Below are 21886 nucleotides of genomic sequence, written 5' to 3' on the forward strand. Positions count from 1 at the left end.
AGATGATTTAATTGTTTTTCTGGCTGATATGAAAATGAACACTTCAGTAATGAGACCAATGCAGGGGCGCCGATTTTTGAACTGGCGGGATGGAAACAGAACAAGCATATAAAAATGGTTCCTATGAGTTAAAATTGGTGTCGCAGAAGTCATCAAAGATATAATTGCACAAAAGATCTGGCTAAGGGTGCAAAAGAGAGAGAGAGAATAGTGACCACCATCATCCTTCAACGCCACATTTCATGTACCCTCAGAATGGGCAGAAGTTCACCATCCAACAAGACCATGGGCCGCATTCATGAATGGTGCACATGCACAAATTAGCGTTTAAATTGTGCATTGGCGTGTTTGACGCACACATCTGTGATTAGTCAATAGTTTTGTACTTGAATGTGTGTGGCAACCTCCTCACAAACAATATCCAGCCTTTGAAAAAATGGCAAACACTGTATATTTGACCTAGGATGCACAATGTACTGAAAAACAACTTAAACAATAACTTAGACTCAAAACGTGATAAAACATTACAAAAAATAAATAAATCGCAAATCGGTGAGATCGCCGAGTCGTCGGGGGTTCTCCTTTCAGAAACGTGACTGGTGTAGTTACACGCTTGTCCAGCAGTCGGCAGCAAAGCGACCACCGGATCCACCGTCAGAAGAAAGCGCCGCTTGCAATCCAGCAGCAGTGCGCAATGGGCGGCGTATCGCTTGTGCTTGTAGCCGCTGGTGTCCTCGGTGGGTTCTCGCTTGTTGGTGTCATGGTGAGCGGCGAAACAAACGACGACGGCTGCTGTCCCGCTTCCGACAACAGGTAGGCGAGGGAGCGCTAAACCTCAACCGCGCTTTGTTTGTTTCTTCGCGTGTTTTGCTGACTGGCTGTTTGGATAGCTTAGCGGCTATCCCGCTAGCGTCCGTCGGCGTACGTGGAACCGACGCCGCTTGTAGCGTTAGCATTAGCGTTAGCTTTGGCGCCCGAGATCCACGCGGTGCCGGTGTCAAACTAAACGCGGACGCTGCTCGTCATTGTGTTGACACAAACTGTGAATTTGTGTGGTCGCTTGTGTGTCGGCAGCGGGAGAGCGAGAGCGCCGCTGATAATGATATGCTAAGGCTCAAGCTAATGCTAAAGCTACGAGTCACAGCTGCTCGTCCTGGTTGACAGGTCAGGTCGGTGTTAAACGCACAAGCTGTCCTCACATGTATGTCCCCAAAAAATGATGATAATAACCAAAATAACGTGATTGATGCGAATTCTTCTTTATTTATTTCCACAAAGACACTCATTACATTTTCTATCCATTCTCCAGTGTGCGATATTGACTTGTCTCTATGACAAGTGACACTACAATTAAGTGATTGGTGACTACAATTGTATTGACTTTTTTAAACTCTCATTTACATTAGAATGAGTGCATGTGTTTTGTGTCTAAAATGCGCTTTCTCAGCAATCTCAGGTGTGCTTAAAGACAGTGCCACAGTTGCCAAAGGACAAGTCACGTGACGAGCCTCTTCAGCTTTTGACATCAATTCCACTTAATTATCTCAGTGGGACTTTGACTTAGAAGCGCCTGAGTTACGAGCCACCAACGTTGTTGTTGTTTTTTTGCGTAGTGCCATTGAAACAGTGAGAAGCTTCCGTGTATACAGCACTGTAAACAATGCAGTTTTTGCAAACTTAACAAATGTATCTCGCAATATAAATACATTTATGGCCAATGATGACGTGCATTAAAATGAACCTACTTTTTGTAGCGTTTAAAAGCAGGATTTCAGAGGATGACATTAAATCCTTTTCAACAAAAACAAAGTTGTGCGCAGGACAGGTTTCGTTCTTTGTCTTCTTTGTTCTAATTTTAACATTTAGGGTGCGCTGTCCCCTTCATCGTGTGTTGTGCCAACATCAACTGGTCAAAAATAGAATTACACCCAGAACGGATGAGATTTAGGGATGATATCTGTGAAATAGTGAGACTGCGAACCCGGAACCCGCGATGGAGGAGGATTTACTGTGGTGGCATCCTTCGCCTTTTCATTTCCTTGCCGTGCAATTCACGTGTCGCGTCCGCCTATTCATATCTGTGATAATATGATGTAATGAGTACATGAATGCAATGACATCTGAGATCATTGAATTTGTGATTATGGCAAAATTGGAAGTTAATGTGACTCATTTTGTTAGGCTGGGTCAAGCTCTGTATGGTCGCAGCAGCGAACCCGATGCAGCAAGCCGCAGCGTCTCGGTCGAGATAGTGAACAATTCTTGAAAGCGCTGTTTTTTTTAACCTGTGCGCTCTCCTTGCAGCTAGCTCGTCATGGCGGCCCGCCCCACCTCCTCGCCAGTGCCTCGTCCCGCCGTCCGAGACGGGCTCTTCCGCAAGGAGCGGGACCCCCCGTCGCCCTGCCCCTCCCCCTCCCCCTCCCGGCGCCGGCCCGCCCGCTCGCTGCCTGACGTGTGCCCCAAAGAGCCCACGGGTGAGGACAAATGATGTCGCTCGCCTGAATGCATCGCCAGTGCAAACAAACGATGACACATGAATGCATCACCAATGTAAACTTGTCCTGCAACTCATGATCATTTTTTTACAATTGAGTAAAATGCTGATTGTTTTGCCGATTCGTCAGTCAAATTAAAGAAGTGTTTTCATTTCCTTAATTTTCTTCAAAAACACGACATGATTTCAAATTGACTGTGCTGAAAATGCATAGCTATTTTCCAGTCACTGTTTTGGTTTGAAATATGTCAGGAAATCGAAAAAAAGGTTTTTAATTATTTCCCCAAAGTAAAAGCAGATGTTTGCAAATTAGCTTTGGCTTTATCTCGACACTATGCAAGTAAAGAAAATATACTTATACTTAATCTAATCAGCGATGAATTAACGCCATTTAAAGGCATCACCGATGTAAAGAAACAAACGAGAAACCATGCCGACACTTGAATGCATCACCGGTGCAAATAGAGGACTTGAGTGCATTTTGATGATGATGTCATTCCCCCGCGCCCCCGCGCAGGTGATGGGCGGGGCCTGCGCGAGGGTCCGTCGGTGGTCTCGGAGCACGACCGCTGGACGGTTTACAGTTCCAAGGTCAACCTGCCGGCGGCGCTCAACGACCCGAGGCTGGCCAAGCGCGAGTCGGACTTCTTCACCAAGACCTGGGGTGTGGATTTTGCCGAGACGGAGGTGATGCCGTCCTTTTGCCTCAGCAACGTCGTGCCGGAACACTTCAGTGCGTACCTGCAGGAGAGCGCACAGGTGAGCTGAAGCCGCTTTTCAAGCACGGGCTCCGGAAGGGCCCGACCCTTGCGCCGCGCCGGCCTCGCCGCCATTGCTTTTCACTTACAACAGGTGCAATTCAATTGGGAAGGGATGAAAATGAAGTATGGCAATTCCAAATCTAAATCCGTGATATGAATTTCGGGCCACATCGCCCAGCCCTTCTTTTCATACAGACGGAAAATGGTTGTTTTCGTTGTTTCCGCCCACTGACACGCCTGATTCATGTAATCCGCTCATCAGCGCGCCTGATAACGATCCTGATCTTTAGTATCAGGTGTGTTGGTAGGCGGAAACATCTCCAACCTGCAGGACTCGGGCCCTCGAGGACCGGAATTGGTGAACCCTGCCACCGACGGCACTGTCGTGTCGTGTCGGCGTGTTAGCATAGAGCAGCGGAGCAGTTGAAGTGGATCTTCTGGTTGCTGTGAGTCACTCAGCAGGTCCACCGAGTCCGTCTTGTCTTTTCTTTTCTTTGGATTGTTTTTCATCTGCATCTGAAGACCGGTTTTGTTTTTAACCACACTTCTCTTGCGTGATGTTATTTGAAGAGAGGTCACATGATAAGTCTCCGCCTCGTCGGCTAATGTTGACATTCCCAAGCCCCGCCCCTTACGCCGCAGTTCCCTGCTTGCGTTGCAGTCTCTCCTTGTTTCTGACGTCACCTCGTCCTTTTTCCAACTCGGGTCAACTCGTCTTCCTCATTCCCGCGCTTCCGCTGTCGTCGCTTCCTGGTTACTGTCCTCATCCTTTTCCCAACTTCTTTTTTGTCACCTCATTCCCATTCTTCTCGAGCCTCGCCGTCCTTATCGTCTCCATCTCCGTTTGTGCCCTCGTGCTCGTTAACATCCTCGCACTGTCGCCGCTTCCTTGTTGACGTCCTTCTGTTTCTCGCTTCTGTCCTGTCATCGTCGCTTCCCTTTTCCAAACTTGTCCTCGCCTCTTTGTTTACTCGCTTCCACTGTATTCATTTCAGTCTTTCATTAAAGGGCCTCCGAAAGACCACGCTATGAAAGATTAAGAAAAAAGTTGTGTGGGATTATCATAAAGATGGCAAACAAGTCAAATAGGAGAAGAAAGTAAACGACGAGTGTTTTTGTTGTTTCCAGAGAGAAAGAATCCACCAGCGATGTAAGACTCTTTGCCCAATCAAAGATGACATCGTGGAAGCCATCTCCAGCATCAGCACCAACCAAGGTTCCGGTTCACCAGCTGAAGTCCTCGCGTTGTTGTTGGTCATGTGATTAAAGTTAGGTTTTTTTTTCCCCTCCTTTTGCTTCTAGTAGAAAAATCAAGAGCAGAGCTGGACCAAGTTCCCAAGGTAACGAGTTGCTCTTCTTCAGCTTCTTCAGCTTCTTGTCTCCTGTCCTGATAGCTTGTTAGCTTGTTAGCTTGTCTTTAAGTGATCTTGGTACTTGTCGTTCTTGGAACAAAAAAACCCAATCAGGCCCCACTCCAAAGAACCCTGGCCCTTGACCAAACATTGTGTGTGTTTACGTGTGGTTCCCGCATGTCAATGCTGGGACCGTTTCAGATATTCCTGAAGCCTGACTTTGCCCTGGAGGAGCCATCGACCTTCAACGCCGTCCTGCCGTGGTCCCACTTCAACGGCGGCGGCGGCGGCGGCGGTGGACGCAGCAGCCGTGACGTCGCGTCCTCCAAACTGCTGCAAGAGAAAGTACGTCCACAGTTCACGCGCTTAAAGGGGAATTCAACCATCAACATTTCTTGACAACAATATATATATATAAAAAAAATTTGTGTGTGCATTTTACATAACTTTTGCTTGCGAGTTGAAGTGAGTTTGTGGATCGTCGTGCACGTGCATTTATTTTTGAGACATCACGCTGTTTCGAGATATTCGCACACACACACACACACACACTTGTCCGATTGTTTGAAGGCCAATAATCGTCCGATTCTAATCCCTCCAAAACGCATTCAAAGTCCTCGTCCGCCATCTTGTTTGTGCGCGCTGCAGTTGAGTCACTACCTGGACGTGGTGGAGGTGAGCATCGCGCGGCAGATCTCGCTGCGCTCGGAAGCCTTCTTCCACGCCATGTCGTCGCAGCACGAGCTGCGGGACCGCCTGAAGGAGACGCAGGAGGCCGTGGCGGTCCTGCGGCGCCGCACGGCCGCCATCGACCGCGTCATGTGCCAGGGGCCCCTGGCGGCCCTGCGCGCCGCCCTGACGCGCAACAACTGCGTCAGGCTGCACGGCAAGCTGAAGCTGATGGCGGCCGTGCACCAGACGCAGCCCACCGTGCAGCTGCTGCTCTCCACCTCCGAGTTTGTGGGGGCGCTGGAGCTCATCGCCACCACCAAGGAGGTCCTGCAGCAGGAGTTGCAAGGCATCCACAGCTTCAGGTGACGAGTCGCCGGCGCCGCCGCCGTCGTCTTTTTACACCATGTTCATTTGATAGCAGTCAAGGAGGTCGATAATCGATATGTGGAGTTGATAATCATTTTCAGTAAAAAGAAAAAAAAGGGGGAGGAGGAAAGATATTGCCGTCAATTATTTTTTATTTTTTTATACAAATGCCAATCTTGACTTTGCTGTAATGGCTTAAAGCATGTTTATTGAACAATTTTTCAGAGTTTTCCAAATCTTAGACAAAATCCTTTTAAATTTCTAACAAAATGTTCAGAGAGCTCTCAAGGTTATCAGTATGTCTTAAAAAGTTCAATGGAAAGTTAAGCAATACCTTAGCTTTCTATAGTTTTTCGACAGTAAATGTGGTTTTCCAAAATGTCAAAATAGCTGGTTGCTTAAACTTTCACATTTCAGAAGGTTCCCAGTGCTGAAAGTGCTGACCACATGTTGAGGGTCTCCAATTTGTTGAACCTTGTGGCGGTAGGATTATATCAAATCAGCTTACAGTAAACATGCACTTGTGCAACACACTTCGTCTTTGCAGGAGACACAATGCTCTTTGCAGGAGACACAATGCACGCTAACTCCTTTTAAGAGTGAAATGATCCCAAACTTGGGACAGTTGCTGTTTTTTTTACACACTCTCATCTGGCTCACGCGTAACTTGCTGTAAGAGTCTGCAGTAATTATAGTCGAGCTTTCAAAACTAGAAAATGCCATTTCTGGAGAAATTGTGTGAAGGCTGAATGAAAACTGTGGAATGATGTTGCAGTAAATAAATGTAGAAAAACAAAACATGGTCATTGTTGGCTTTTTTGTGGATATTTTAAGAGTGAAAGTGTTGAATTTATGACAAGTGGCAGTTTCTGCTATCGGTCTGTGAAAGCTGAACAGATGAAAGTTGGAACGGTTTGAAATGGTGAATAAATGTAGAAATTAGAGAAACAAAGAAACGTGGCCTTTTTTTTGCCTTTTTGTGTCGTTTGTGTCTGAAGTCAGAAGCGCGCTATACAAAACCGTGACCGATTGACAGACGCTGCGCCACTCCGCGATGGACTTCCTTGTTCTGGCAGCTCACGTGTTTCTCCCATTGGTGCGTGTTTGTGTGTGTGTGTGCGCAGACATTTGGGCTCTCAGCTGTGTGAGCTGGAGAAGCTGATTGACAAGATGATGGTGGAGGACTTCAGCATGTACGCCCGCAGCGAGCTCCAGCGCAGCCTGAGGGACGACACGCAGCTCCTGGAGAAGGTCTGTCCGGTTCGAACCCTTTCATGTCATGTTGCTCAGGTTGGGCAATCACGAGCTGATGAGTTCAAAAACAAAAAACAAAAAACACAAATAGGGAACGATGATCAGATTTTATGAAAACTAATAAAAATGGAAAAAAAAATTTTTTTTTTTTACAAAGATAAAAAAGCTATTTAAAATGGTTATCTTATGTTTATAAAACTAATTAGCAAAAGTGATTTTTATCTCTGTCAATATCATATGAGCTCATAATAAATTGAAAAGCATTTTTGAGGAAACAGTACAGTACTTAAAACAGTAGATTAAATCGCCCAGATGATTCATCTTAATACATTTTCAAAAGTCAAAATTAATTGATTAATCGATTATCAAATCAAACAATTTTAATAATCGAGTAATCGTTTGGAGACTTTTTTTTCTTTTTTCTTAAAATGGTCCACATCCTCCAATTTCAGCATATCAACAGTAATTGTTCACTGATTTCTGTAGTCCTTCATGAAAGAAGACCGATTATCTTCTATTCTACTAGACTAGTAGTTAGTTAGTAGGTAGTAGGGACGTAATGATATCCAAAAATAACGATGCGATAAATATCACAATGTGTACCTCACACTGCGATAATTATCACACAAAAAAATAAGTTGAGGATCGGTCCATTTGGACCCATAGGTTATTTTTGACCCAACTCTTTTTAGAGTGATGTGCACCACCATCCAACACTCTAAAAACAGTTGGGTCAAAAATGATCTATCGCTATATTCAGCAACGATATCGCATGATTTTTCCCAGTATCGTGCAGCCCGACTCACAGGCTATGAAAATGTCATTGCCGTCACAAGAAGTTGAAGGCCGGCTAAGCTGTCGCGTGTGTCGTGTATCCGACCCGGTGTGCGCACGCTTGACAGTGTTTGTGTGCGTTGTGTGCTCATCACAGGTATACACGGCAAACGCTGCCTCTCAGAAGGTGGGTCACGCACACACTCATGCGGACTGTCACGCGGACTCGCGGCTGCATGAGAATCCATAATCAACATTTTGTCTCTTGATCGCATCATGAATTGAAATCAAAAGAAAGGCGATTGAATATGAAAGGTGTGCAAAATGTTGTGCTCAAATCTTACTGTTTACAACAGATCAATTAGGCAGTTATTTAATTGAATTATTTCAAGGGGAAGTTAATACCAAAAAAAATTCTTGACAAAAATATGTTCTATGCAGCCTCGCTAGTCTAAATACGCAATTCAGCTTTATATTGCATTAGTGGAATATGAGTTGAGCAGGAAAATCCAGCAGATTTGATCAATATCAGAAGGCGGCCATTTTGCCACTTCCTGTCGAGTGAAAATGACACACTGATCTGAGTACATGACTGGCTAGCCGAGGAGCCAAGACTTTTGAAGCCGCCATCTTGCTCCTCCCAAGACACGTTTCTCGGCATCCGATTCTATACATTTACAATATCGAAATTGGAGAACGTTTGAGACAGTACTTCGTAGAAATAGCATGATTGTTCATGTTTTTAATTTGTTCAACATAAACAAGAGGACTTCAGACATTTTACAACTTGCCTTAAATACGTGTATAAATGATAAGCTTAATGATGTTTACAGGAGGAAACGTGTATATTTTTTATTCAAGAATTATAACTGTCATTCAACAAAAGATGCCTCTGCCGAATCTAATATTGTGGTCTAAGGAACGGAGCGATAAAAGAAAAAGGGGCTCTTCAAAGCAGCGCATACCGTCCACTTGTTGTTTTTTACTTGTTAAAAAATAGTGACCCCTATACTAACTGTCTACGAGCTGTGTATGTTGTATACCGTATAATTTATACAGTAGGCTGCTCGCAAGATGGCCGCTTCAACGGCTCGCACGGGCGGGCTATCGGCTATCCAGTCCTTTATTCAGATCAGTGGAAGGACATCAGTTGCTCAAGTAACAGCCAATCACAGCTCAGCTTCAAAAAACAGGTGAGCTGTGATTAATCGTTGCCTGAGACCTGAGCAACTGTGATGTCATCTTCTGTCAGCAAGTGGCAAAATGGCCGCCGCCTGTGATGGATATAAACGGCTGGATTTTGCTTCCTAACTCGTGTTTCACAAATGTAATATTCATCAGAATGTCATGTTTAGACTCGTGAGGTTACATATCATGATTAAGAAATGTTTAAGGTTGACTTGAAGTGATTAAAATAATTTGTCAACGATTCACCAACTTAAATGTAGATGCAAGAAATATTACAGGACTTTTGATAAGATAAATGCTGGCTGGGCTGCTTACTCGAATCGTTTGCCACCCCTGATCGTGATGATCCTTCTGCCGTTGATTGCTTCTGTCTGCGTTCTTGGTGAAGGCGCTCTTGTGATTCCACATCATGCCAATCAAAACCATCTGATGTCAAAGCCGATGATTTTCCTATTAAGACGTTATCATCGAAGAAAACCGAAGTTTCCGACGCTGTGAAAGTACCCTGAATGCACCATTTTGCTGGCGTAGCATTAGCAACTAGCAAGTGTGTAGCGAATGTTATTCTGCTAAGCGTCTTTTAAGCTGTTTAATGACACCCCAGTTGGAGTTCACTGTAAAATGAAACACACGACGATAAGAATTACATCCACTGTATATTTAAATACAAAATATGCTTCGTTTTTAAAACATCGCTAGCCTAGCGCTAATGCTAAAAGTGAAGGTAAGATCACATTCAAATGCTAACAGGAAGTTAGCATTGACTTCGGGAGTGTTTTTCCTTCAAACAACGAATATTCACACAAATGCTCTGGGAACACAATTTTAAGAATTAAATCGATTTATTTTTATGATCAGCAAATTACTCGGTAATCAATAATTTTTTTCTGCCAAAAATCAGCATCGACCTAAAAAAATGCATATCGGTCGGGCCCAACTGATGACCTCGTGCGTTTGTGTATTCAGGAACGTCTTCAGTCGCTGGTGTTCGGTCTGCTGCGCCAGAGGAAGTTGGACTTTTTGGACATTTACGGCGACGAGATGATGGCTGCGGCCAAGGCCATCGTGTCCCAGGTGCGACCCCTGAACCCCAGCCTTTTTCTTGTTGTCGTTGTCCTGGCTACAGCAAGTGACAGCGTTTGTGCCAACAGTGCGTCGCCGAGCGACTCCTGTCCATCGACGACATCGACACGGAAGTCGTCACCAAGTAAGTCTGGGCGGCTCCCTGATGAAGTCACGATGACATCACATGTGGGCGTGTCCTCACTTCCAGGTTGGCCGAGCAGATGCGCCTGATGACCTTCCTTCAGTGGCTTGAGCTCCTCAAGGACGTCTTCGACTGCTTCCTGCTTTTCCTCCACAGGATGAAGGTCAGTCACCACTTACTCTTTTATGCGTATATGTTCGTCATAGCATTTCTGTCGCATGCTTTAAAAAATCTGAGGATTTGGGCAATTTTAAAATAAAAAAAGAATGACTCCAAAATGATTACTCGATTATTAAAATAGTTGTTGATTAATTTTGACAGCTCTAATTGATATACAGGATGAATTTACAATGACATTAGTTGGCTTGAATCAAAATCAAGTAGGTAACGCATCGTAGCAAAATGCAATTTTCAAATCAAATCGGTCCCCCTCAACACACACAATTATTTTCTCATCAGATCTCCACGATTCACATATTTTGATTTCTAAATTTGCCGAGCGGTGGGTGATTTTCATGCCTGTCGATGTTTACCAACGTGGCACCTTCCAATTAAACCGGCAAGTTGCAAACCACGTCCCCTCCCACGCGTCATGAAGATGAACTTATTTGCTCCCCAAAACCTATAAATACGTTTTATTTCAAATATTTCTAGTGTCCCAAAGACGTATTTATACGTTTGTTTTTTATTATGCTAGAGCATACAGAAGTCTTTGTTGCAGCCTCTCAACTGCAAAGAAGGGTTGAAGAAATTGTAGTTATCACACAAACGGCCAGTAGGTGGCAGCAGAGCAAAATAGATCAACCGGGGCCATGTTGAAAAAAAAAGCTTCTACTCACATTTCGAAACAGATTTGTGAATAATGATGAAACTTAGCTATATTCTAATGCTAATTAATTTCTGCGAAATAGAAACAATTTTTTTAATTTTTTTTAAATATTTTTATTAATTTTTTTCCCCTAATGAAAGAAGAGACTAATCTTTCTTTTGGTGGGTTCCATGTTTTTATAGCAATAGAACACAATATTCTGTGGGCCTTGCGAAATCAGTCCAAATCTGGTAAAACAGCCAGAAGCGAAGGGGGTTGCTTCAGTCAAAATGACTGCGAGGCAATGAGTTAATTTAACACTTCCCACTACACCTACAATATAAAAGTGCTGAAATATTCCAGCTGTCCAGGCATCTTTATTGTGAGGTGTAACAACAACAGTGCACGCAACTGTGCGGGGTGACGGAGAATTTGAATCCAGATTGCGTTCTTGTCTTCTCCCAGGCCACTCTGGGCGTGATCCGGTCGGTGGTCTTGGAGGTTCTGGAGTCCAACCAGAAGACTTACTCTGTAGAGAAGTCCCACCTGGAGCACCCTCAACCTCACGAGACGCCCGTCACGTGCGGTGACGTCGCCGAGTTGGCCTACCTCACGCACGACGGCCCGTTTATCAGTGACGCCCTCCACGCCGCCAACGGCCGTCAAGCCAAAGACGCGATGTCGTCGGGGACGCCGGGCGCCGAATCGGGGTCTGGCGAGCCGCACGTCATGTAGGTCGTCAAAGTAGCCCTTTAATGAACGTTGGCTGGAAAATTAAAAATACAAACTTTGGATACGTCGTCATGGTTTTATGAATCGATATCACTCTCGAAAAGGAAAATCGATTTGACCAACCAAAAAAATAAAATAAAATCCCTCTACATATGAAAGCTCGTTTACAGTGTTTAAAGTTGTTTTTTTCATGGAAAGTCGAAAGAAACCTGGCACTCTTGAACAAAACTAAACCGCCGTTCATAAACTGTTCACAGAATGAGAGCGTTCACAAAATAAGTTCATAAGGCCTCGATAGTATGGGGCGGAGCTACATTATGGTTGTCAATCTCTGGCCGCCCCCATACCAAAGGGAAAATTTTACTATCTGTGATTTTTCTTATTGTTGTTATTGATTTTATTATTGTTTTTTTATATTATTATAAATGTATTTGTATTTATTATATTAGATTTTTTTTAATTATTATTTTTATCATTAATGTTATTAATTGTATTGTTTTTATATTTTTATTGATTATATAAAATTGTATTTATTTATTTATTATTATTAATGTTATTATTTATATTATGTTTTTTATTTATGATGATGATTATTATTAGTGTTATTAATTTTATTATTGTTTTTATATTACTATTTTTTTTTATTGTATTCGATTTTATTTATTCATTTATAAAATTGCACTGGCCACCCCAATAAAAATGTTCTGGCTACGCTCCTGCTCAATACACTACAGCGCGTTCAATTGAAGGTTGGCCCTAAAAAAATGCTGATTTTGTTTGTTTCTTGAACTCAATCAGGTACAACACTGCCGGTGACATGATGCCGTCTGACTTGGAGCTGAAGCGCGTGCTGAACAACATCCAAGAGCTTCTGCACGCCGCCTCTGACATCAGCCACGACCGCTGCGTCAAGATCCTCACTGCGAGAGCCAAGGTACTGAAGTCTTTTTTTCTTTCAAAAATAGCGACTCAAATATTGTCTTTACGATAGGGGTGTCAGGTTACATTTTTTAATTCATTTGCTCCCAAAATCTTTATTTTTTATTTTTTTTTTACTAGAGCATACAGAAGAAGGCTTTGATGCAGCCTCTGAACTGAAGAGAACACTTAAAGCAATGGTGCAAAAACGGAATATGAATCCAAAATCCACGAGGACTAATCACAGTTCACCTGTTTTCTGAGTTTGGTCATGTGATGTTTGCAAGCTGAGATGTAATTGGCTGTTCCCTGAACAACTGTGATGTCGTTTTTAGTCAACAGCAAGTGACAAAATGGCCGCCCCTCGGGATAGATCACTGATCTGAATACACGACTGGATAGCCGATAGCGCATACATGCCCGTGCAAGCCGTTGAAGTCACAGGGCGGCCATCTTGCTCCTCCCATCTCGCCAGCAGACTACTGTATAAACTATACGGTATCCGTACAGATTAGACATGTACAGCTGGTAGGCAGTTCGTACTCTCCAACGTGGCTACAACTTAACAGTGTATCAGAACGCATAGAACCACACTTGCCCCTAAGTGGCCAAATTGTGTACAACATGAACAGCGCTCCCAATAAAGGCACACACAAACAAGGGCAAGACAGTAAAATAATTTAAATGAAATCAATTTTGGGACATTTAAAAGTGATTCTGAATCTTTCTAAATAAGAATTGCGATTTTTATGAGAATCGATTTGGGGGGGGGGGGGTGCTCTGGGGCACACCACTACTTAGCAACTTTGAGGAGGATGGTATGAACACTGCCACACAATAAAACTACGAATGTGTTGACTGCTTTATGGCATATGTCAAAAGCTACCCCAGATGAAAGGACAGCCAAAAACCAACATTGGCACGGATTTCACTTGCTGGAGTGAGCTAAAAAAAATTATAATTTAAACGCCGCAATGTGCTTGTCCTCATAGGAAATGTGGTCTTCCTTCAGACATAACAATACCGCTTTTATCCATCTGGCGTCGCCATAATCAACGTAAACTGAAAGTTCCTTAGTGTTGCTTTAACTTAACATCCACATTTCATTCCAAATGCATGCAGATGTGAGTCAACAGTAAATTAGTGGCTTCATATAAATGTCCCCCCCAAAAATCCTAAACTTGAATGAACTGATCATAATGGCAGCCGCGGCTTGCATGTCCTCCGATGTCTGCCTGCGGTTTGACGCACTCCCGCTTGTCCGTGGCAGGACGGCTCTCTGGAGCGCATCAGCTCGGCCGAGTTCGTAGACCTCTCTGTGGCGGTGGAATCCTTCGCCAAGGCCACGGAAGAACTGTGCGACAGGCGCAGCGTGTCCCTGCGGGGGGCGCTGCAGAGTCAGGCCGACCGCTTCGTCCACCGCTTCCACGAGGAGCGCAAGACCAAACTCAGGTGAGCGACGGCGTCGGCCGGTGCGCCTGCCGCCATCGTGGCCACAATCCTCGTGATGACAGCGGGTGGGTGTGTCCGCAGTCTCCTGTTGGATAACGAGCGCTGGAAGCAGGCGGAAGTTCCCGCCGAGTTTCAGGAGCTGGTGGACTCCATGGCAGATGGCACCATCGCACTCGCAGCGCGAAAAGCAGCAGGTAGCGACCAGCGCAATTTTGAATTTGAAACGTGTTGATTATCTCATTCACTGGCAGCCATTTTCACCGATGCAACCCCCTTCGCTCCTTGCTGTTTTACTGGATTTTGACTGATTTTGCAAGGCACACAGAATATTGTGTTATATTGCTATAGAAACATGGAACCTACCAAAAAAAAAACGATTAGTCTCTTCTTTCATCAGGAAAAAAAAAGTATATTTGTATCTCTTTCCGTTTTGTAGCAATTAGCATTAAAATATAGCTAAGTTTCATCATTATTCACAAATCTGTTGAAAACGGTGAGGAAAAGAGCTTGGCCCTGGTTGATCTATTTTGCTCTGCTGCCACCTTCTGGCCATTTCTGTAATAACTACCATTGCTCCAAGCATTCTCTTCAGTTCAGAGGCTGCATCAAAGCCTTCTGTATGCTCTAGAAGGAAAAAACATATAAATACGTTTTTGGGACCATGGCAATATTCAATTAGAAGGTGTTTATACATTTTTGGGAGCAAATTAGTTAATCAGCTGACCAATATAATTATTTATTTGGGGGGGGTTTTGGCCAATTTTTTTGGAAGTATTGTAAAACTGTCAATTATTGTGCATGCAATTCATCTCTTTGATGTTGTAAGCATCAAGAGACCAAAAAACAACTTTTTTTTTTAATTAGCATGTAATCGAATTGCCAAGTACCAGGCAATTCACACCCCGAACCTGATACAAGTATTAGATGTGGTGAGGATAAGGGAACATTGTTGTCAATTTTGCATGTGAAGATGGGACTGGAGCCCAAAAAAAAATTCTGCTCAGCATAGACGAAATAAATACCAGCGAATGTTTGTGGATGTAAGTTTACTTCAGGCAAAGAAAGTTGTAGGTCTATCATGGAGGACAGTTGGAAAACGGAGTATTGTAAAGTGGTATAAGGAATTGTCTCTGCACTTGCCTTTGGAGAAAATTACCGACACTTTGAGGATAGGATATCTTTCAAGGAGTTTGTCGGCCATTTTCTGGACGATGTCGGACATTTCCACCAATTAGGCGATCCTGGGACGGAATCACACCCTCGGTCGGATGAACATATTGGACTGAAAGGACATGTGGCAGCTCTTGCAATTTGTTGTTGTATTTTTATTATTATTTTCATTTCATTTCATTTGCAATTTCAATAAATGTAGTGTTGAAAATGTAAAATAATCCAATTAGTTGATTAATCGATTGAATAATCGATCGATTAATCGACACGTTTGGTAACGCCGTTCCCTTGCATTGCAGGTGCCGATGACAGGAAGCCGGGCGACTTCCTGCTGGTGAAGGGCCGCAAATACGCCGTGGTGGGGTAGGTGTGCTCACGTGACCCACGTGACCCACGTGACCTCACGTGACCCACGTGACCCCGGCCGGGCTCAGCGTTCTTACAAGCTTGGTCATCTTCAGGACGGTGCTGCTTCTCATCCGGATCTTTCTGGAATACTGCCAGTGCGTCAACGACATCCCGGCCATCGCCACCGACATGTTGACACGGCTGGCGGATCTCCTCAAGGTCGGAGTGCTTTTGATGCCGTGTTTTTATGAACTGCGCTCGCTTAGAAACAGCAACGCGGGGCGGGGGCTGTAAACGCGGGACCGCCAGCCGGTAGCCACTAGCATTGTAGTGCTGGTGCTGTGTTTTATACGTTAGAGCATTTAATAAATCCAATCGTCTTTAGTTAAAACTAGTGCTGTCAACGTTAAAGCGTTAACTAATTAATTATTCACAAAAGAATGATCTAATTCATCGCACTCTTAATGTTGATCCTTTAGCTGACAGTGGATGGTTGCGTGAACGGTAGCGCAGGTTGTGTTTTAGCAACAAATTGTAGAACAGACGTCACCACTCCAGATATGATGAATTATTATTATTAGACATCATTTGAATTCCTTGTATAAAGATATAATAATAATAAAAAGCATTAAAAAATCCAAATTATTTGATATTAAAATTTTTATTTTTTATTTTTTTTTAAGTAGTGAAAATCCTTACTTTGCCTGTTAACGAGATACTTTTATTATGAAGTAATTAAATTACTAACTCAGTTACTTTTTTAAGCAACTAACGAGTAACTATAACTAAATACGTTTTTAAAGTAGCGCAGGGCTTAAAGTACTCTGGCACGGTTTTCCGGCGTAATAAGAGCCACGAGCGCAATGACACATCCAGCGCAATGAACAGTTTACATGTGGGGACTATTTGACAGTCTGGCAAAACATCGGCAATGCGGAGAGAAGGCCAACTTCAAAATGAACCAAGTAATATGTGGAGCGCAATTCCAAGAATCGCTTTTATTTTGAAGTTTTTCCCGAGAGCGTTTTGCCAGTCGCGGCGCAACGGACGACTTGACTCGTCCTGCGGAACGTGCGTCTGCCGTTCTTATTGCCGGCGCAAAACGATTGCGACCAAAGTCATTTTGTGCTCGTGTAACGGCCAATTAGGGTGCAGAAAATGGGCAACCGCACTTGCACTGTCAATTTGAAGTCATCTTTTTTTTGAATAAGCAAAGGGAAATTTGAAAACGTTTTTTTTTTCATCCAATCAATCGAGAAAAACATGGACGGATGAATCGATCGTTAAAAGATCCCTAATTGTGTGCTAACAAGAGAAGATGTTTGTTATGTTGCAGCACTTCAACTCTCGCAGTTGTCAGCTGGTCCTCGGCGCAGGAGCGCTGCAGGTGGTCGGCCTCAAGACCATCACCACCAAAAACCTCGGTAAGCGCGCGCGCGCACGCACGCACGCACATCCGCCGATGTCACAATTTGACACGTGTGCGCTCTGTGTTAGCGTTAGCGTCGCGCTGCCTGCAGCTGGTGACGTTCTACATTCCCGTCATCAGGCGACATTTCGAGAGCAAACTGCAGCCCAAACATTTGAGCGTCCTCCGACACTTTGACCACATCACCAAGGTAACCGCAACGCTGCGCACGCACACGCCATCCACTTCCCGCAGAGCGCGGTTCACCAATTCCGGTCCTCCAGGTCCCGAGTCCCGCAGCTTTTAGATGTTCCCGCCTACCGACACACCTAATACTAAAGAGCAGGATCATTAGCTAATGATATGAATCAGGAGTGCTAGTGGGCGGAAACCAGGGCTGAACCATTTTATTAAATTTTTTACCATTTCAGAGCTAGCTAGTTTGTGTGTGCGCGCGCCCTGTGGCATGCCGCTGATTGGTGAACTTGGGTTCACCTTTAAAAATCTATATATATGGTTTAGCCTGAAACATCCAAGACCTGCAGGGCTCCGGACCTCAGGACGGAATTGGTCAACCCTGCCGTAGGCTGTGTTTGTTCACACGCATGTGCGCGATTCGCAGGACTACAATGACCACGTGTCCGAGATCTGGGCCAAGCTGGTGGCCATCATGGACAGCGTGTTTGAGAAGGTTCTGACCAAGGTACACACATTCCACAAAGTGCTTTCCTGCTTCTTTTCCGCTTCTTCTTCTTCTTCTTTCCTCCTTCGTCTTCCTCAACGAAAGCCTGCTTACTCGGACTGGGGGGGTGGGGTCGGGTTCGGGTCGGGTCGGATAAGTTGACTTTAAGAGTAGGTTGAGGGTTGGTTAGTGTTGCTTTTCTTCTTTTTGCTGATGTGCTGCTGGCTGGGGGGCGGGAAGTTTTTGCTCCCAAAAACGGATAAAAATATTCCATTTTAAATATTACCCAAAAACGTATTTAAGTTTTCTTTCTTCGTGTTTTCTTATGCTAGCGCATACAGAAGGCTTTGACGCAGCCTCTCAACTGAAGAGAAAGCTTAAAGCAATTGTAGTAATTACAAAAGCGGCCAGCAGGTGGCAGCAGAGTATAAGAGATCAATCAGTCATGTTGCAAAAAGGCTCTTTCCGCCAGTGTGGTTTGTGAATAATGATGAAACTTGGCTATATTCTAATGCTAATTGCTGCAAAACGGAAACAGAAATAGACTTTTTTTCCTGATGAAAGAAGAGGATGTAATCTTTCTTTTGGTAGCTTCCATGTTTTGTCAGCAAGAGAACACCATATTCTGCGGGCCTTGCAAAATCAGTCCAAATCCAGTCAAACAGCCGGGAGCGAAGGGAGTTGCTTCAGTGAAAATTACTGCGAGGGAATGAGTTAAGCTGCTGCCTCCGCGACCCGACCCCAGATAAGAGTTGGAAAAGGAAAATGGTCGGAAGAAAAAGATGGAAATGTCAACTTTTTTCTTTTTTTTTATCCAATGCATCGATCGTTTTTCAAAGTAATCGATGGATGAAGCCATAATTCCAACTAGCGAGCGGCACCTGCGTTCTTCAACCTCGCCCTTTGCCTTCTCCCTGTTTTTGTCCTGGCCACGCGCTGCGGCATTTGTGCAGTACGAGGTGAAGGCCCCGATGCCGTCGTCGTGCTTCCGCAACGTGTGCAAGCAGATGGTGAAGATGCACGAGGCCATCAACGACCTCCTGCCCGCCGAGCAGACGCAGGTACGCCGCCGCTCGCCGTTTTGGGCCGCCAATCCGCTGACGCGTTCGCCGGCCGCCGTCTGCGCAGATGCTGTTTGTCCGGATCAACGGCAGCTTGAAGATGAACCTGAAGCGGCAGCTGGCTCGACTGGCCGTCGTCAACGACGGCGGGCCGCAGCACGGGTAACTCGCGCGCGCGCTCGCCGTGCCTTCCTTCTTCGCTGCAAGGCGTGCGCCCGCGTCCGCCAACAACATGGCGGCCGGCAGAAATGAGCTTGTTCACAAAAGCATAGTCGGCTTAAGTCAGTGCTTTGCAGTGCCTTGACTTAAGAGTTCACTTCTCAAATCGCCAAACATTTTGTTGCTTTAAGAATAATTATTGTAAACTCCTTATCGTGAAGAACCTCCCACCGGTGGGAAAAAAATCAAAGTCTTACCTTCAAAATAAATCAACAAACTATGCTGATACTCCAATTCAGAATTCTGACTTCAAAGTGCGAATCCTGCCTAACTTTTTCCGTCTCTTCGGTGGCCCTGAATCCTCTTCCGTAAGATTGAATTGATTTTCTTATTCTTATTATTTCCCCCCCGAGATCCAAGCGGTTGCTCAGGTGACTTTTCTGTCTCGCAAACTTGATACGAGCGCTGCATGGCGCCGGTCCACTCGCGCGACAGGAAGCAGCAGTTTGGAAAATGGTCAAGTCCCAAGAAAAAGAAGCTGCTTGCTGTCCAAGTAAACCTAAAACAAAGCGTTGACGTCTTGTTGGCTTGCTGCTTCCGCTCACACAAAATGGCCAACCGGCATCGACTCTGTTGTGCTCTTCAAACCTTTTTAAGCCACCGGTTGCTTATTTGTGCTACCAGCGCTGCTTGAAAGAATCCCCGGCCAAGTACACTTGACTTGTTTTTCTTTTTCCGAGTCCAATATTTCTACAGTGCGGTGAAAACACATTTCTGGCGTTTTCCATTCATTTCCGCATCAGCCTGTCCCGAGTGTCCGTCCTTTCCAAATAAGAGCGGCCGTGTGTTTTCAGGCTGGTGGTGGTGGACGTGGCCTTCTACACGGAGAACGTGCAGGCCCTCAAGAACCTCGAGACTTTGGACCTCAACATGGCCGAGATCTGGGAGCAAAAGAGGTGACCCGGCGACGACGCAAACAAGATGGCGGACCGGCGCCGCCACGTCCTCGATGCAAAAGCCCGCCTGAGCGCTCGGCGGATGTCTTCGACAATCCGGCCTGACGTCTTGCGTTACTCGCACGCGACTTCCACAATTCAGCCACATTAGTACACAACTCCGGTCTCACGAAAAGTCTCACTTGTGCGACTATTAAGTCCCCCCCAAAAAAAAAAATCTTTGCCAAAAGTTTTTTGTCCTCACTAGCGAGACGACTAAACTGATGGCAAGTCGAAGGCGCACGAGTTGACGACTGCGCGCTGCCAAGTTCAACTCATGACGTGTCAACCGAGGGAATTTTATAATGTAGCGCGCCGTTAGCAACGAGCTGCCATGTTGGATCATGTGACTCGAACAAAAATGGCTCTGAACTCACTTTGAGAAGAGATTTTTGCAAACCTTTTTCCGACTGTTGTCATGACAACACAGTAGGCAGATTTTCTTATTTAATTTTTTCTCACATGATCAAGAAGCTGTGGACCAAACTGACATTTCCTTAAGTGCAACGCGGCATCTCAGGAAAACTGGGACGTTCTTTTCACAATTTGCCGGTGAAATTGTTTTTTTGTTTTTTTTCTTCAAACCTCCAAAAACGTTGTTCAATCGGCAGACGTCATCAATGTGCCTCCGCACGACTGTGAGCGCGTGATTGGGTCTTTGAGTGCGATTGACCGAGCTCGTGTAGTATGGAGGCCCAAAACTGGCAAAATTCAAAATAAATAGACTAAAAGTGACAATAAAAACGGATATAAAAACTAGAATTCAAAAATTAAATACAAAAAAATGTATATAAATGGAAATGGAAATAAAAACAACAAATATATATATATATATATCCCTATGTCAAAAACCGACATTAAAAAAAATAAATGTCAAGATAAATACACAAATATATAGACTTAAAAATCAATCAATAAAAACACTCTGCTCTCACATTTTATTTGTTCGCCAACCCACTCACTCGAGACAGTTTGCAACAGCGGAGCCCAACCCACATCACGCTTAGGGCCGCCTCCTCATTTGAATAACATTTTGACTTGACAGCATCTGCAGCATGAAATAAATAAATGTGAGAGCAGAGCGTTTTTATTGATTGATTGATATTTAATTATATTTATACATGTATTTTTGTATTTATTTTTACTTTAATTATTTAGGGATATATTTTTTATTTCCATTTTTATTTTTTGTATTCAATTTTTGAATGATTTTTTAATATCCATTTTTATTTTCACTTTTAGTCATTTAGTTAAATGTTGGCAGTTTTGGCCCTCCATAGTGTTGGTGCGTTGGATAGAGACAAATTGCGTGTCCGCCAACGTGCGTGTGCGAATGTGCGAGCGTGTGTGCGTGAGATGTGTATTGAAGGCTTCCAAGCTGATGCGAATAAACACAAATGAAGGAGCTGCTGTTTGCGAGTGCTGTCATTGAAACGCTCCTCGATGAAAAGTTACTTGCTATGAGGGGAAAAAAACAAAATGGTGACTCGAGGACAACTTGTTAACTCTCGACGGCGTCTCGGTTGCCGCTCGGCAACGCCGCCAAGTGGTAACATTTGTTTTTGCTTTGGAGGGAAAAAAGAGGCCAAGCTGGCAACAGTCGCCTTGGCTTTGTCACAATGCCTTAGCGACGCCCCTGGTCGCCATGGTAACCAAAGCCATACACCACACACGGACGAGATGTCACCGACTAATCATAACCGGGTGATGTTGGCAAAAGGGAGTTTCCCTTAAAAGTGCATGGAATGAATGGCAATTTTCTATTCTTCTCCTTTTTACTTCCTGATCATAAAACAGCCACAAGGTGTCGCAAGTACTGATAGATTGATATCATGCTGCGTTCGAGGAAGCCAGGAAGTCTGACAAATCCCGCTTGGCCTCTCCCACAAGCGCTCAAGGCGAATTCATTGGTAAACAAAGATGACTGATTCCAATTTGTGGTCTCAGACTTGAAAGGGGCGTTCCCGTGTACACTTCCTGGTATGAAGTCTGACTTCACACCTTCCTCAAATGCAGCATTAGACCTGATATTGAGATTTAAAAAAACACACACAAAGACCTGATCTTGAGACTCGCCCATCACTA

General features: G+C 44.4%; 1 protein-coding gene across 5 annotated transcripts; it reads left to right on the plus strand.

Moving 5' to 3' along the window:
* Positions 1 to 644: 644 nt before the first annotated feature.
* Positions 645 to 21206, plus strand: vps54 (VPS54 subunit of GARP complex). Of its 5 annotated transcripts, none has more exons than XM_086083175.1 (24): positions 645 to 813; positions 2305 to 2474; positions 3012 to 3253; positions 4384 to 4471; positions 4558 to 4595; positions 4809 to 4952; positions 5256 to 5641; positions 6770 to 6896; positions 7831 to 7860; positions 9828 to 9935; positions 10013 to 10068; positions 10135 to 10231; positions 11342 to 11607; positions 12407 to 12542; positions 13797 to 13978; positions 14060 to 14172; positions 15448 to 15511; positions 15610 to 15715; positions 16833 to 16920; positions 16994 to 17115; positions 17527 to 17607; positions 18540 to 18647; positions 18715 to 18809; positions 19661 to 21206. In XM_086083175.1, exons 2-24 carry the CDS (start codon positions 2315 to 2317, stop codon positions 19764 to 19766), a joined length of 2943 nt encoding a protein of 980 aa, XP_085939301.1. In that variant the 5' UTR covers positions 645 to 813; positions 2305 to 2314; the 3' UTR covers positions 19767 to 21206. The 5 variants fall into 5 exon arrangements, 4 of the variants coding, with proteins under 4 accessions (XP_085939301.1, XP_085939303.1, XP_085939304.1 ...); XM_086083177.1 differs by having other exon boundaries at positions 4561 to 4595; XM_086083178.1 differs by lacking the exon at positions 7831 to 7860.
* The last annotated feature ends 680 nt before the right edge of the window (positions 21207 to 21886 follow it).

The sequence above is a fragment of the Leptonotus elevatus genome, chromosome 8, assembly GCF_054856555.1.
Source record: "Leptonotus elevatus isolate MCC_2025b chromosome 8, RoL_Lele_1.0, whole genome shotgun sequence".
Lineage (NCBI taxonomy): Eukaryota > Metazoa > Chordata > Actinopteri > Syngnathiformes > Syngnathidae > Leptonotus > Leptonotus elevatus.

Coding starts and splice junctions, on each gene's coding strand:
- vps54 (XM_086083175.1), top strand. CDS start 2,315: ATGGCGGCCCGCCCCACCTCCTCGCCAGTGCCTCGTCCCGCCGTCCGA. Junction 4,472..4,557: donor CAGCATCAGCACCAACCAAG/GTTCCGGTTCAC, acceptor TTTTGCTTCTAG/TAGAAAAATCAAGAGCAGAG. Junction 10,232..11,341: donor TTTTCCTCCACAGGATGAAG/GTCAGTCACCAC, acceptor GTCTTCTCCCAG/GCCACTCTGGGCGTGATCCG.